Source organism: Phasianus colchicus, chromosome 30 (assembly GCF_987193195.1).
Source record: "Phasianus colchicus chromosome 30, bPhaCol1.hap1.1, whole genome shotgun sequence".
NCBI classification, from domain to species: Eukaryota; Metazoa; Chordata; class Aves; order Galliformes; family Phasianidae; genus Phasianus; species Phasianus colchicus.
The window spans coordinates 726,786-740,881 of record NC_143465.1 but is presented as its reverse complement, the minus strand read 5'-3'; the positions used below and the strand labels follow the sequence as shown (position 1 = coordinate 740,881).

The 14,096-nt window shown below is 60.3% G+C and overlaps 1 protein-coding gene across 2 annotated transcripts; it reads left to right on the top strand.

Annotated features, from left to right (window-relative positions):
- Positions 1 to 4,635: 4,635 nt before the first annotated feature.
- Positions 4,636 to 13,879, top strand: KCNJ10 (potassium inwardly rectifying channel subfamily J member 10). Of its 2 annotated transcripts, none has more exons than XM_031608735.2 (2): positions 4,636 to 4,759; positions 12,595 to 13,879. In XM_031608735.2, the coding sequence occupies exon 2, from the start codon at positions 12,595 to 12,597 to the stop codon at positions 13,729 to 13,731; it is 1,137 nt and encodes a 378-aa protein (XP_031464595.1). In that variant the 5' UTR covers positions 4,636 to 4,759; the 3' UTR covers positions 13,732 to 13,879. The 2 variants fall into 2 exon arrangements, with proteins under 2 accessions (XP_031464595.1, XP_089983040.1); XM_090126914.1 differs by lacking the exon at positions 4,636 to 4,759 and adding an exon at positions 10,284 to 10,428.
- The last annotated feature ends 217 nt before the right edge of the window (positions 13,880 to 14,096 follow it).

The window sequence follows — 14,096 nt, the reverse complement described above, 5'->3', positions numbered from 1 at the left end:
TCTCAGCATTGTCCTAGTTCAACCAGTACAGCGCCACTTCTCCCAGTATGATCTTATCCCAGTTCTCCCATTTCAGCCCCACTTCTCCCAGTATGGTCCCATTCTTCCCAGTACACATTTCCAAAGTCCCAGTTTTCATAGCGCGGTTCTCTCCCAGTTCTCCCAATACAATCTCAGCTCCCCCAGCACCACCCCGGTTCTCCCAGTACAGTTCTATCCCAGCTCCCCAGCACCAACCCAGTTCCCCCAGTATCGTCCCAGCTCCCCCAGCACCATTTCTCCCCATGTGATCCCAGTTCTCCCAGTGCAGTCTCAGTTCCCCCAGTACCAGAGGGGGGGTTACATACTGGGGGGGGTTAAGGCCATAGCTGAGGACTCCCAGTACCCCCCCACCCCCCAGTGCCCTCCCAGTACCCCCCCCCCCCCCCCAATCTCCATGGCAACAGCTGCTGCTCAAGGGCAGCCCAAGGGCACGGGGGGGGGGGGGGATGTACTGCACCAGTGGCACCAGTCTGCACCAGTGCTCCCAGTTCCCCATACCCACTGTGCACCAGTACCCCCACGCCTTGCTATGCAGCCCCCCAGGGTTCCAGAACTCCCAGTTCATCCCAGTATATCCCAGTTTGTCCCAGTTCTCTTGGTACCCCCAGTATCCCCCAGTCCATCCCAATGCCCCCAGTCCTCCCAGTATCCCCAGACTCCCCTCCCATCTCTCCCAGTTTGTCCCAGTTATCCCAGGATCCCTGGTCACCCCAGTCCATCCCAGTCTGCCTCAGCACTTCCCAGTCTGTCCCAGTATTCCCAGTCCCCCAAGTATACTCAGAATTCCAACCCAGTCTCTCCCAGTTTGTCCCAGTTCTCCCAGTGCCCCTGATTGCCCCAGTACCTCCATCCCAGCCCATCCCAGTGTGCCCCAGCACCTCCCAGTCTCTCCCAGTACTCCCAGTGCTTCCCCAGTCCAGTCTACACCAATGCTCCCATTATCCCCACTCTGCTCTGCAGTCCCCCAGGATTCCAGAACTCCCAGTTCATCCCAGTATATCCCAGTTTGTCCCCATTCTCCCAGTATCCCCAGTCCATCCCAGTATATCCCAATCCAACAAAGCATACCCCTGTTCATCCCAGCCTGCCCTAGCAGCTCCCAGTCTGTCCCAATGCTTCCCAGTATCTCCTCCAGTACTCCCAGTGTCCCCCGGTCTCTCCCAGTCCATCCCAGTCCTCCCAGTATCACCAATTCCCACTCTATCCCAGTCCATCCCAGTGCCCCCCAGTCCATCCCAGTCCTCCCAGTATCACCAATTCCCACTCTATTCCAGTCCATCCCAGTGCCCCCCAGTCCATCCCAGTCCTCCCAGTATCTCCAGACTCCCCCAAACACCCAGTCCATCCCAGTCAGTCCCAGTGCCACCCCTTCTCCCCCCTCCCCTCCTTCCCAGTCCCCCCCAGTCCCCCCCACTTCCCCTCCCCCCATCCCCCCCACGCGGGGTTGTGGCCGTGGACCCTCCCGTGTCCCTCTGTCCCCCCCCGCTGTCCAGCCCCCCCCCCGCCCCACAGCTGAACAAACACTGCTGCGCCCCCCGCCCCCACGCACCGCCCACGGCCCCACGGGGGATCGCGGCGCGGGGCCCGGACCCCCCCCGTTCCAGCAGTGCCCCCCCACCGGCGGGTGGGCGGCGGGAACGTGATCGTGGGGACACGTGGACTCGCGGAGGGGGCGTGGCCTGGCAAGAAGGGGGCGTGGGCTCGTGGACATGGGCGTGGTTCTGCGCGTGGGTCTGACGGGGGGCGTGGCCTGGTGGCGGGCGTGGTTTTGCGATGGAGGCGTGTCCTTCCAGATGCCCCGCCCCCCTCAGCCGCACTCCGTTCCATGCGTTCTCCTCCCGGGAGTCTCCGTCCATCCCAGTATATCCCAGTCTTTCCCAGTCTGCCGCAGTGCTGCCTGTTCTCTCCCAGTCCTTCCCAGCCCTCCATTCTCTCCCAGTTCTCTCGGTTCCTCCAGTCCTCCCAGTCCCCCGTGTCCATCCCAGTACTCCCCAGTCCATCCCAGTGCCCCCTAGTCCTTCCCAGTCCTCCATTCACTCCCAGTCCTCGCAGTCCATCCCAGTGCCCCCTCCCAGTGCCCCCCAGTCCTCTCATTCCATCCACCTCCGTTCTCCCAGCCTGGACTGGGAGGGGAGACACACAGAGGGGACAGTGGTGCACTGGGGGAGGGGTGCACAGAGACCCCCAGGTTGCTGCCACTGGGGGGGATGGGGTGACACAGGTGGCCCCCCCAGGTGGAGCACACGGTGTTTGGGGTACGGGATGGGGTCCCTCCCCCACCCTAGGGACACCCCCATGACCTCAGGGTGGGATGGGTGACACCGACCCCACACTCGCAATGGGAGCAGTGACCCCCCTGACCCAAACAGCCCCTCAACCCCAAATCCCCCCTACCCCAAACCCTCCAACTCCCCGGAACCCCCACCCCAACCTCCCCACCCCAAAGACCCCCTGAATCCCAACCCTCCCAACCCCAACCACCCAACATCAGCCCCTCCACCCCAACCCCCCACTCCCCTCAACCCCCAACCCAACCCTCCCACCCCAAAGACCCCCCAAACTCCAAACCCCTGACCCCAAGCCCCCAACATCAGCCTCTCCACCCCAAAACCCTCAACTCCCCTCAACCCCACCACAAACCTCCCCACCCCAAAGACCCCCCAAACCCCAAGCCCCCCAACTCCCCTTAAAGTCCCCAACACCAACCTCCCCCCAAAGACCCCATGAACTCTAACTCCCCCCAACCCAACCCCACAGCCCCCAACACCAACCACCCCCACCCCAAAGACCCTCTGAACCCCAAATCCCTCCCACAACAACCTCCCATTCCCAAGACCTTCCAAACTTCACCCCCCTCAACTCCAAACCCTCAACATCAACCCCCCACCCCAAAGACCCCCCAAAACCCCGAACCCCCAACTCCCCTCAACCCCCACCCCCAACCCCCCCACCCAAAGACCCCCTGAACCCCAAAGAACCCCAACTCCTCAAACACCCCACCCCAAACACCACCCAAACCCCGAGTCTTCCCACTCCAACTTCCCCACCTCAAAATTCCTCCCCAAACCCCGCCAACCCCAATCCCATTCCCCCAATCTCAAATACCCTCCAAACCCTCCCACCCCAAAGACCCCAACCCCCCAGTCCCAAACCCTATAGAGATGTCCTCGTGGTGGTGGTGTCCCATAGACATGTCCCCATGGAGATGACCCCATGGAAGTGATGTCCCCACTGGGATGTCCCCATAGAGGTGGCAGTATCCCAATAGAGGTGTCAATGGAGGTGACATCCCCATAGAAATGTCCCCGCAGAAGACGTCCCCACTGAGGTGTCCCCATGGAAGTGGTGTCACCACAGAGATGTCAATGGAAGTGCTGCTCCTGTACAGACGTCCCCGTGAAGATGTCCCCATAGGGATGACCCCATGGAGGTGATGTTCCCATACTAGGACCCCCCTCAGGGCTGTCCCCCCCCACTTATGGGGAGGGAAAAGTGTGGGGGGGGAGGGGGAGGAATGGGGCTGCAGGGGGATGGTGGTGAGAAGTGGATGGGGGGGTGATGGGGGGGATCACCGGGGTTGTATGGGGACGAGGGGATGTATGGGGCAGCAGGACACCCCCTTACCCTCTGCGCTGTTACCTCACTGTGCCCCCCTCACTTATGGGGAGCGAACAGTGGGGGCAACCCTAACCTCCCCATCCCCCAACCCCCACGCATGACTCGACCCCACGCGAGAACACTCAACTCCCCTCTCATTGCCCCCCCATCCCCCCACCCCCGAAGCCCCACGGCCGCCCGTGGCCCCTCCCTGCCACCCCCCCAACCCCCCACGGGTGAACAAAGGCTCTTTGTGCCGCGGCCACGGGGGAACCGCGCCGGGAACAGCGGAGCTCTGTGCGTGTGTGCGGGGGGGGGGGTTGAGGAGACGCGGCCACGGCCCCGCGAGCCCAAGGACACGCAGCCCCACGCACCCCCACCCCACGCACGACCCCACGGAGAGAGGAAGGACACGCATGGGGTGAACCACGAACGTGTCCCCAAAACCGCAGCGGGGCCACAGAACGCCTCAGCGGGGTCTCATCTCCTCACTTCAACCCCCACGCAAAACACGAGTGGGTCAGTGGGGTGCTGCACCCCCACGCACAACCAATGGGGGGAGGAAGGGAGGGATGGACACACGCGTGGAGGTGACCTCCGCCCGCGTCCCCGACCCCGAAGCGTGGTCCCAAAACCCCTCTGTGCGCTCCCAGCACTCAACTCCCACCCCCACGCAAAACATAGAGGAGGCGGCGGGGGGGGGAGGGGAGGGGGGCACACGGGGCGAGCCCTGTTCTCACCCCCAACCCCACAGCGCCGTCCCAGCACCCCACAGCGGGCTCCCGGCACCCCACTGCCCACCCCCACGTGAAACACGCGTGGGTCCCCCACCCCAAACCGAGGTGTCGGGGCGCTCCGTGCCCGTCCTCCCCCGCCCCACAGCCGGTAACGTGACCCGCCCCGGACTCGTTTTCCACCCCATTAACCCCCCCACCCCCCCTCGCCGCCCCACGCCGGCTCCTCCCCACGCCCCCCCCTTCCCCCCCCCGCGCGTGGGCCCCCCTCCCCGTTCCCACCAATCGGTGCCAGCCGGGCCCCGTCCCATCAAACCCATATGGGGACACGGCGGCAGCGAGAAGGCTGAGCGTGGCCACGCACCCCCCGCGGCCCCACAGCCAAGGTAAGGGGCTGCGTGGGGGTGGGGGCGTGGGCGCGGACCCCTGACCCCCCCCCCCCCCAAAAAAGGTCCCGTAGTGAGGGGGGGCTGCGTGCCCCTCCTGGAGTGGACGGGGCTCTGCCACAGTGTCCCCAGTCCTGTGGGTGTCCCCATCACTCCATGCCCGTCTTTGTGTGTCCCCACATCCCTCAACCCCACCTCCCCCAACCCCATATCCCCATGCCCCCATATCCCCATCTGCACATCCCCATGTCCCCCATCCCTATGTCCCCACGTCCTCTAAACCCATCTCCATGTCCTCATATCCCCCATCCCCTTGTCCCCATGTCCCCATGTCCTTTGACAGCATGTCCCCATGTCCCCCATCCCCACGTCCTCATGTCCCGATATCACCATGTCTCCGTGTTCCCCACCCCCCATACCCACGTCCCCATGTCCCCAATGTCCTTATGTCCTCTGACCCCATATCCTCATATTCCCCTTCTCCATGTCCCAGTGTCCCCCCATCTCCATGTCCCCATATCCTCATCTCTCACCCCATCCCCAAAATCTCCATGTCCCCACGTCTCTCTGTCCCCTGTCCCATGTCCCCATCCCCTCAGCTCCGTGTCTCCATGTCCCCCATCTCCATATTCCCCATCGCTGTGTCCCCATGGCCCCATATCCAAACAGTCCCTTAACCCCACATCCCCACATCCCTACATCCCCATGCTCCACGTCCTCATTTCCCCATATCTCCAGGGTATGGGTTAACTGAGCTATGAGTTAACCTGCCTATGGGATAACCAGCCTGTGACTGACCCGGGCTGTGGGTTAACCAGGCTGTGATTTAATTTAGCTGTAGCTTAGCCAGGCTGTGGGTTAATCAGGTTATGGGTTACTTGGGCCCTGCTTTAACCAGGCTATGGATTAACTATGATATGAGTTAACCAGGCTGTGAGTTAACTAAGCTGTGGGTTAACCAGGCTGTGGGTTTACCAGGCTGTGAGATAACTAACCAGGCTGTCAGTTAACTGGGCTGTAGATTAACTAGGCTGTGAGTTAACTAACCAGGTTGTGGGTTAACCAAGCTGTGGGTAAACCAGGCTTTGTGGGTTAACCAAGCTGTGGGTAAACCAGGCTTTGTGTTACCTGGGCTGCAGGTTGGGTGTGTGGGATTAACCGGGAGCGAAACCACAGATTAGTTACGCTGGATTAGCGGGGCTGCGAGTTAGTCACGCCAGATTAACCAGGTTGGGATTAGGGGGGCTGCAGATTGGCTATGCCAGATTAATGGCGCTGTGGGGTCATCCTATGGGGTCAGAGAGTGGGTGGGAGTGTGGGAATGGGGTGTGGGTTATCCCAGGTGTGAGTTATCAGGAGTGGGTTATCCCAGGTGTGGGTTATCAGGTGTGGGTTATCAGGTGTGGGTTATCCCAGGTGTGGGTTATCAGGTGTGGGTTATCAGGAATGGGTTATCCCAAGTGTGGGTTATCAGGTGTGGGTTATCCCAGGTGTAGGTTATCAGGTGTGGGTTATGGGGCTTGGGTTATCTCAGGCATGGGTTATCAGGAGTGGGTTATGGGGTGTGGGTTATTGGATGTGGGTTATCAGGTGTGGGTTATGGATTATCCAGGTGTGGGTTATGGTGTGTGAGTTATGGGGTATGGGTTATGGGGTGTGAGTTGTCAGGTATGGGTTATCCCAGGTGTGGGTTGTGGGATATGGGTTACCAGGTGTGGGTTTTTGGGTGTGGGTTATCAGCTGTGAGTTATGGGGTGTGGGTTATCAGCTGTGGGTTATGGTTTGCGGTTTATTAGGTGTGGGCTATCGAGTGTGGGTTACTTGGGTTAATTGGGGTTGGGGATAACGAGGCTGCATTACCAGTGCTGTGGGTTCTCCGCTGCACATCGGGGCTGCGCTGTCCCTGCTGCCCTTATCCACCCCACGGGTTACCCCCCCACCCATAGGCCTTCCGGATGAGCTCCCTCTCCCATCGCCCTTCCTTGGAGGTGGCAGGTTTGACAAGAAGCCCAAAAAGGGCTTTTTTCACCCCAAAAAGGGTTTGCTTGTTTGTTTTTTTTCCCCTGCTGGGTGGGGATGGGTCACGTGGAGGTTCCGCACTTCTCCAATGCTGGAGGGGAAACTGAGGCACTGATGGCTGTGTGGTCCCGAGGGGCGTCACTGCATTTCCCAAATCCTGCACGTATGGGGGCGGCGTGTGAAGACCCCACCCCACCCCACGAAGACCCCCACTGCCAGTGACCCCCAAGTCCCATGGACACCCCCCAGCCCCATGACCCACCCACTCCCCATGGACACTCCAGCCCCACAGATGCTCCCAGCCCCATGGACTCTCCAATCCCAAACCCAATGACCCCCCCCCCCCCCCGAAACCCCAGTGACCTCCCCATCCTCATGGACCCCCCCCAAACCCCAGGGAATTCTCCACCTTGAGGACAACTCCACTCTCAGGAACCCTCCCCAGCGCCATGGAACCCCCCAACCCCAGGACAGCCCCAACCCCACAGATCCCTCAACCTCATATCCCCCCCCCTTCCCGTGGACCCCCCAGCCCCCCGGACCCTCTAACCCCAGACAATCTCCACCCCCACAGATCCCCCAGCCCCATGGACCCCAACTCAAGTACTCCCCAACCATAGGGACCCCTTAACCCCAGGGACCCCAACCTCATGGACTCCTCCACCCCCAGGGACCCCCTGAACCACAGAGACCCCCAACCTCTTGGATTCCCCCACCCCAGGGACCCCCCCCAGCCCCATGGACCCCTCACCCCCAGAGACCCCCTCAGCCCCAGGGACTCCGCAGCCTCAGAGACTCCCTTCAACACCATGGTACCCTACGGACCCCCCTCCAGCCCCATGGACCCCCCAACACCAAGGACCCTCCAACCCCAAGGACCTCTCCTCAATCCCATGGACCAACCCCCAGGAAACACATAACCCTATGGACCCCCCAACTTCCCCCAACCCCAGGGACCCTACAGCTGTACCAAAATCTGGGGGCAACGTGGGGGTCCCAGGACAAGGGCAGAGGATCTGGTGGCGGAGGAGTGAGGGGGGAAGAGGTGACAGGGGGATGGGGGGGGGGGACGGACAGTGGGCACATGGCTCTGAATCTTAACGAAGCGCTTCATCAAAGCCCCATTGTGCCCCATTGAGGCCGCTCCTCCGGGGCGCACAATGGCCCCACTGTCCCCGTCCCCCCCCCTTCTCCGCCCGCCCTTGCACATCCCCCCCACCTCCCCAACGGTCCTATGGGACCAACTTCATAGTGTCCCCACTGCTGCCATCCCTGTCCCATAGCTGTTACTTGGGGGTCCTGAGCACCCCATAACATCTACGTGGGGGTCCTGGGGATCCTATATCTCCTATATAACCCATAATGTGGGCACAGGGGTCTCTTGGACACTATATAGGAGTCCTGAATACCCCATAACCTCTGCATGGGGGTCCTGGGCACCCCAATTCCCTGTAGGGTCCCACACAGCCCTGGGGTTGGAGGTCACTGATATGGATTCCTGAGCACCCAATACCCTCCCATAGGTGTCCAGAGACCCCATATATATATATATAGGGGTTCTTAGCACCCCATAACCTCTATACAGGTGTCCTGTGCACCCCAATGCCCTATAGGGTCTCAGGGATCCCATATGGGGACACCCACAACCATGGGGCTTGGGGTCAGTGGTATGGGGGTCCTGAGCATCCCATAACCTCCACATGGGAGTCCTGTGCACCTCAGTTCCCTATAGGGTCCAAGAGACCCCATAACTTCTACACAGGGGTCCTGACCACCCCGTAACCTTTACATAGGTGTCATGGGCACCCACATTTCTGGGTTGGGAGTCACTGAGTATGGGGGTCCTGAGCACCCCATGCCAATGGGGCACAGCAAAGGGGGGAGGAAGGGGGGCATCCCTATAGCCCTACAGGATTGGGAGGGGGGAGGTGAGGCAGGAGGAGAGTTATGGGGTTGGGGTTAATGGGTAACTGAGCCGGGCTCCGCGCTGTGCCCCACGGCACCGTACGTGCATGGGGAACAAGCAATGCCATGTCACAGCCCGTGTCGGGGACATGCAGGGTGGCAGTAGGGCGGTCCGGGGGGGGGTGAGGGGGTCAGAGGTGGGTAAGAGTGCGGGAAGCCCAAAGAGAGGTGCTGGGGTGCAGCCAAGGGGTTGTAGTGCTCCTATGGGGTTGGAAGAGGCGGATCGGGGTCCTGAAGGGAGTATGAGGACTCTAAGAGGGATGTGGGAATCCCAGAAGGGGTATGAGGAGAGGTATAGGGCACAGGGACCCACAGTGGGGGGTGTGGGGGTGCAGCCAGTGGGATTTAGGGGTCCTATGGAGCTGGGAAGAGGGGGATGGGGGTCCCCAAAGAGTATGGGGTTCCAAAGGGGGGTGTGAGGACCCCAAAAGAGGTATGGAGAGAAATTGGGGAGAGGGGGGTGGGGATTCCAAGGGGGGCATGGGGGCCCCAAGGGGGGTGTAGGGACTCCAAAATGGGCATGGGGAGAGGTGTGGGGTGCAGGGACCCCCAGTGAGGATGTTGAGGTGCAGCCAGTGGGGTACAGCAGTCCTGTAGGGTTGGGGAGAAGGGTATGGGGAACCCAAGAGGGGTGTGGGGATGGTGGGGTGCAGGGAGACCAAAGGGAGCTATGGGACCCCAAAGAGGGGGTGTAGGGATGGAGCCAAAGGGGTGTGGGGAGGTGGGAGTAAGGAGATGGGACCCCAGAAGGGGGTATGGGGAAAGATGGGGTGTAAGGACCCCAAAGAGAGGCGCACGGGGGTGGTGTGTGGTGGTGGATCCCAAAAAGAAATGCATGGGGTAAAGGGGGGGGGGCAGAGAAGGGCTATGGAGCGTGCATGTCACCACCCGCTTCAGGCAGAGCACTGGGGTCCTGTGGTGACCCCAGGACATGTGGGGACACAGGGGTGTGAGGTGGCTTTGGGGGCATGGTGGCCCTGGGGTGGTGGCTTTGGGGGGACAGGAGGTGGCTATGGGGACAGGGGTTGGCTATGGGGACAGGCAGTGGCTTTGGGGCATGTATGCTTTGAAGGCAAATGGTGGTTCTGGGGACATGGTGGCTTTGGGGATGGAGTGGCTTTGGGGATGGGGTGGCTTTGGGTACAGAGTGGCTTTGAGGACAGGTGGTGGCACAGTCCAGGCTGAGGCCCCTGCTGTGCCCCGTCCTCTCCCCGGACCCACACCAAGGGGTGACACAGCGGGAGCAGTGGCAGTGCCACCCGGTGTCCAGTCCCCCCCCCCCCCGTCTCCCCCTTTTTTGGCCAACACGGCATCACTGGGCTCCAAGGGAACCCCCCATGGTGGCACCGCGTCCCCGGCACCGTGCCCTGCAGTGGGGCCAAATGCTGGCGGGGGCTGAAAGGGCTCTTCTGTGCCGTGGGGACAGGGACAGGGACGGAAGCGCTGCCACCGACCATTTGTCACCTCCCATTCATCCCCTCCTTCCTCTTCCTCCCGGCCTCATTCTGTCCCATCCCTCCCCTCCCCCCCGCCCCCTCCTCCTCCCCAGGTCCTGTCCCCATAGAGGTGGCGGGGGCACAGCTGGGGACAGGGAGGAAAGAGGGACGGACGGACAGACAGGTGAAGGGTGAGAGTATAAAAGGAGGGACGGACGGACAGACAGAGGCACGCGTGGGCAGGCAAAGGTAGGGGGGAGCGGACGGATGGGCAGACAGATGGATAAGGGATAGATGGATGGACGGACGGATGGAGGAGGTGGTTTGGGTGGAGGTGGATGGACAGACGGATGGGTGGACAAGGGATGGATGAGTGGACAGGTAGTCTGATAGGCAGACAGATGGATGGACAGACAGGTGGACGGAGGGGATGAGTTGTGTCTGGATCGGCAGATGGACAGACGAATGGATGGGTGGATAAGTGATGGATGGACAGATGGAGGCAATGTGTTGGATGGAGGCGGACAGACAAACAGATGGACAAAGAGATGGATGAACAGATGGTGGAGGTGTGGGTGGACAGGAAGACGGATGGATGTTGGGATGGATGTGTCGATAGAGGGCTGGGCTGAAGGAGGGATGGACAGACAGACAGATGGGCAGATGCTGCAGGAGTGGTGGGAGTGACAGCCCCTGCTGTTCCTTAGGTGCCACACGTCCCTTATGGCTGTGATGGCTCTGGGACAGGTCCCCATTGTGCCCAGTGAGCCCCCAGCGCCGTCATCCCCCTCTCTCCCCCCACATCCGTCCTACTACCACACCCCATCCACCTCCACCCACCCTATCTGTCCTATTCATCTTCCTCACCCACCCTCTCCACCCCTTCCACACCCCATCCATCCACCTTCTACATCCACCCATCCACCTTCTTCATTCATCGCACCCACCCATCTGTCATCCCTTCTATCCGTCCATCCATCCGTCCATCCATCCATCCATCCATCCATCCATCCATCCATCCAATCCACCATTCATCCATCCATCCATCCATCCATCCTCCCATTCATCCGTCCATCCTCCCATCCCTCTAATCCACCATCCGTCCTCCCATCCATTCGTCCTTCCATCCATCTGTCCTCCCATCCAGTCCTTCTCTACCCACCCAGTCCTTCCAGCCATGCACCTTTCTGTCTTCTCCATCCATCTTGTCCATCCATTCTATCGCCCTTCTCCACCTTAGTCCTTCGCCACCCACCAGCCTTCTGCATCCATCCAATCCATCCATCCTCCACCCTTCTCCTCCAGCCTTCACTCCTCCATTCCTCTCTGTCCCTCACTATTCTCCATCCTTCACCTCCGCCCTTCAATTTTCTCCACCCATTTTTCCTCCTTTTCCATTTGTCATCTTCTTCTTCTCCATCCCTCTGTCATTGTCTCCATCTATTTTCTCCATCCTTTGCCCTTCTCCATGCTTCTGTTTTCTCCATCCATCCAGTCCATCCATCCTTCATTCTTCTTCATCCAACCTTCTGTCTTCTCCATTCTCCAGCCCTCTCCATCTCTTCTCCATCCTTTGCCCTTCTCCTCCATCCTTTACTCTTCTCCATCCATCCAGTCCTTCCACTCATCCAATCCTTCCATCCTTTCATCATCTCCATCCTTCTGTCATCATCCCATCCTTTGACCTTTTCCATCCATCTGACCCATCCAGCCTTCATTCTTCTTCATCCAACGTTCTGTCATCTCCATCCTTTTCCCTTCTCCGTCAATTCAATCCTTTCAACTTTCCCCCTTCTCCATCCATCCAATCCATCCAGCATTCATTCTTCTTCATCCAGTCTTCTGTCATCTCAAACCTTTGCTCTTCTCCATCCATCCATCCAGTCCATCCAACCTTCATTCTTCTTCCTCCAACCTTCCATCATCTCAGTCCTCCGTTTTACTCTATCCATCTTTCTCCCTTCTCCATCCATCCAATCCCTCCAACCTTCATTCATCTCCATCCATCCAGTCTTTCCAACCTTCATTTTTCTTCCTCCACTCTTCCATCATCTCCAATCTTTGCCCTTCTCCATCCATCCAATCCTTCCACCCTTTTCCCTGCTCCATCCATCCAACTTTCATTCTTCTTCATCCACCCTTTTGTCATCTCCATCCTTCGCTCTTCTTCATCCATCCTTGGCCCTTCTTCATCCATTCAGTGCTTCCAACTTTCCTCCTTCTCCATCCATCCAATCCATCCAATCCATCCAACATTCATTCTTCTTCATCCAGTCTTCCGTCATCTCAAACCTTTGCTCTTCTCCATCCATCCAATCTTTCCGCCCTCCGTTCCTCCCCCTCCTCCCAACACCCCCATCTTCCTCCCCTCTTCCCCCTCCCTCAGCACCTCTCTTTGTTTCCACCCCCTCCCAGATGACGTCGGCCACCAAGGTGTACTACAGCCAGACCACGCAGACCGACAGCCGCCCTCTCATCGGCACGGCGCTGCGCCGACGCCGCGTTATGACCAAGGATGGCCGCAGCAACGTGCGCATGGAGCACATCGCCGACAAGCGCTTCCTGTACCTCAAGGACCTGTGGACCACCTTCATCGACATGCAGTGGCGGTACAAGCTGCTCCTCTTCTCTGCCACCTTTGCCGGCACCTGGTTCGCGTTCGGCGTCGTTTGGTACCTGGTGGCGGCGGTGCATGGCGACCTGCTGGAGTTCGAGCCGCCGGCCAACCACACGCCGTGCGTCATGCAGGTCCACACGCTCACCGGTGCCTTCCTCTTCTCCCTGGAGTCCCAAACCACCATCGGTTACGGCTTCCGCTACATCAGCGAGGAATGCCCGCTGGCCATCGTGCTGCTCATCACCCAGCTGGTCCTCACCACCATCATGGAGATCTTCATCACCGGGACCTTCCTGGCCAAGATTGCCCGGCCCAAAAAACGAGCGGAAACCATCAAGTTCAGCCAAAACGCCGTGGTGGCCCAACACGACGGCAAGACGTGCCTGATGATCCGCGTGGCCAACATGCGCAAGAGTCTCCTGATCGGCTGCCAGGTGACGGGCAAGCTGCTGCAGACCCACCTCACCAAGGAGGGCGAGAGCGTGCGGCTCAACCAACTCAATGTGGACTTCCAGGTGGACACGTCGTCCGACAGCCCCTTCCTCATCCTGCCGCTCACCTTCTACCACGTGGTGGACGACGCCAGCCCCTTCCGCGACACGGCGCTACGGACGGGCGAGGGGGACTTTGAGCTGGTTGTCATCCTCAGCGGCACCGTGGAGTCCACCAGCGCCACGTGCCAGGTGCGCACCTCCTACCTCCCCGAGGAGATCCTCTGGGGCTACGAGTTCACCCCCGCCATCTCGCTGTCGGCCAGCGGGAAGTACGTGGCGGATTTCAGCCTCTTCGACCAAGTGGTGAAGGTGGCCGCCCCGTGCTGCGTCCGTGAGACCGTGAGGTTCGGGGACCCCGAGAAGGTGAAGTTGGAGGAGACGCTGCGGGAGGCGGCGGAGCGCGAGGGAGCACCGCTCAGCGTCCGCATCAGCAACGTCTGAGCCACTGCCGGAACCGGGGCGGCCACCGGCGGCCACCGATGTCACCACCAGCACTGGAGATGATGCCACCAGCGCGGGGAGATGTCACCAGCTCTGGAGATGTCACCACCAGCAGCCCTGGAGATGCCACCACTAGGGTGGGGAGATGCCACCACCACCGGAGATACCACTACCAACCAGCCCTGGAGATACTGCTACCAGCCCTGGTGATGCCACCACCAGCATGGGGAGATGCCACCAGCTCTGGAGGTGTCACCACCAAGGCACAGAGATGCCACCGTCAGGGCAAGGAGATGCCACCACCACTGGAGATGTCACCAGCAGTCCCAGAAATGCCACCATCGGCATGGGGAGATGCCTCCAGC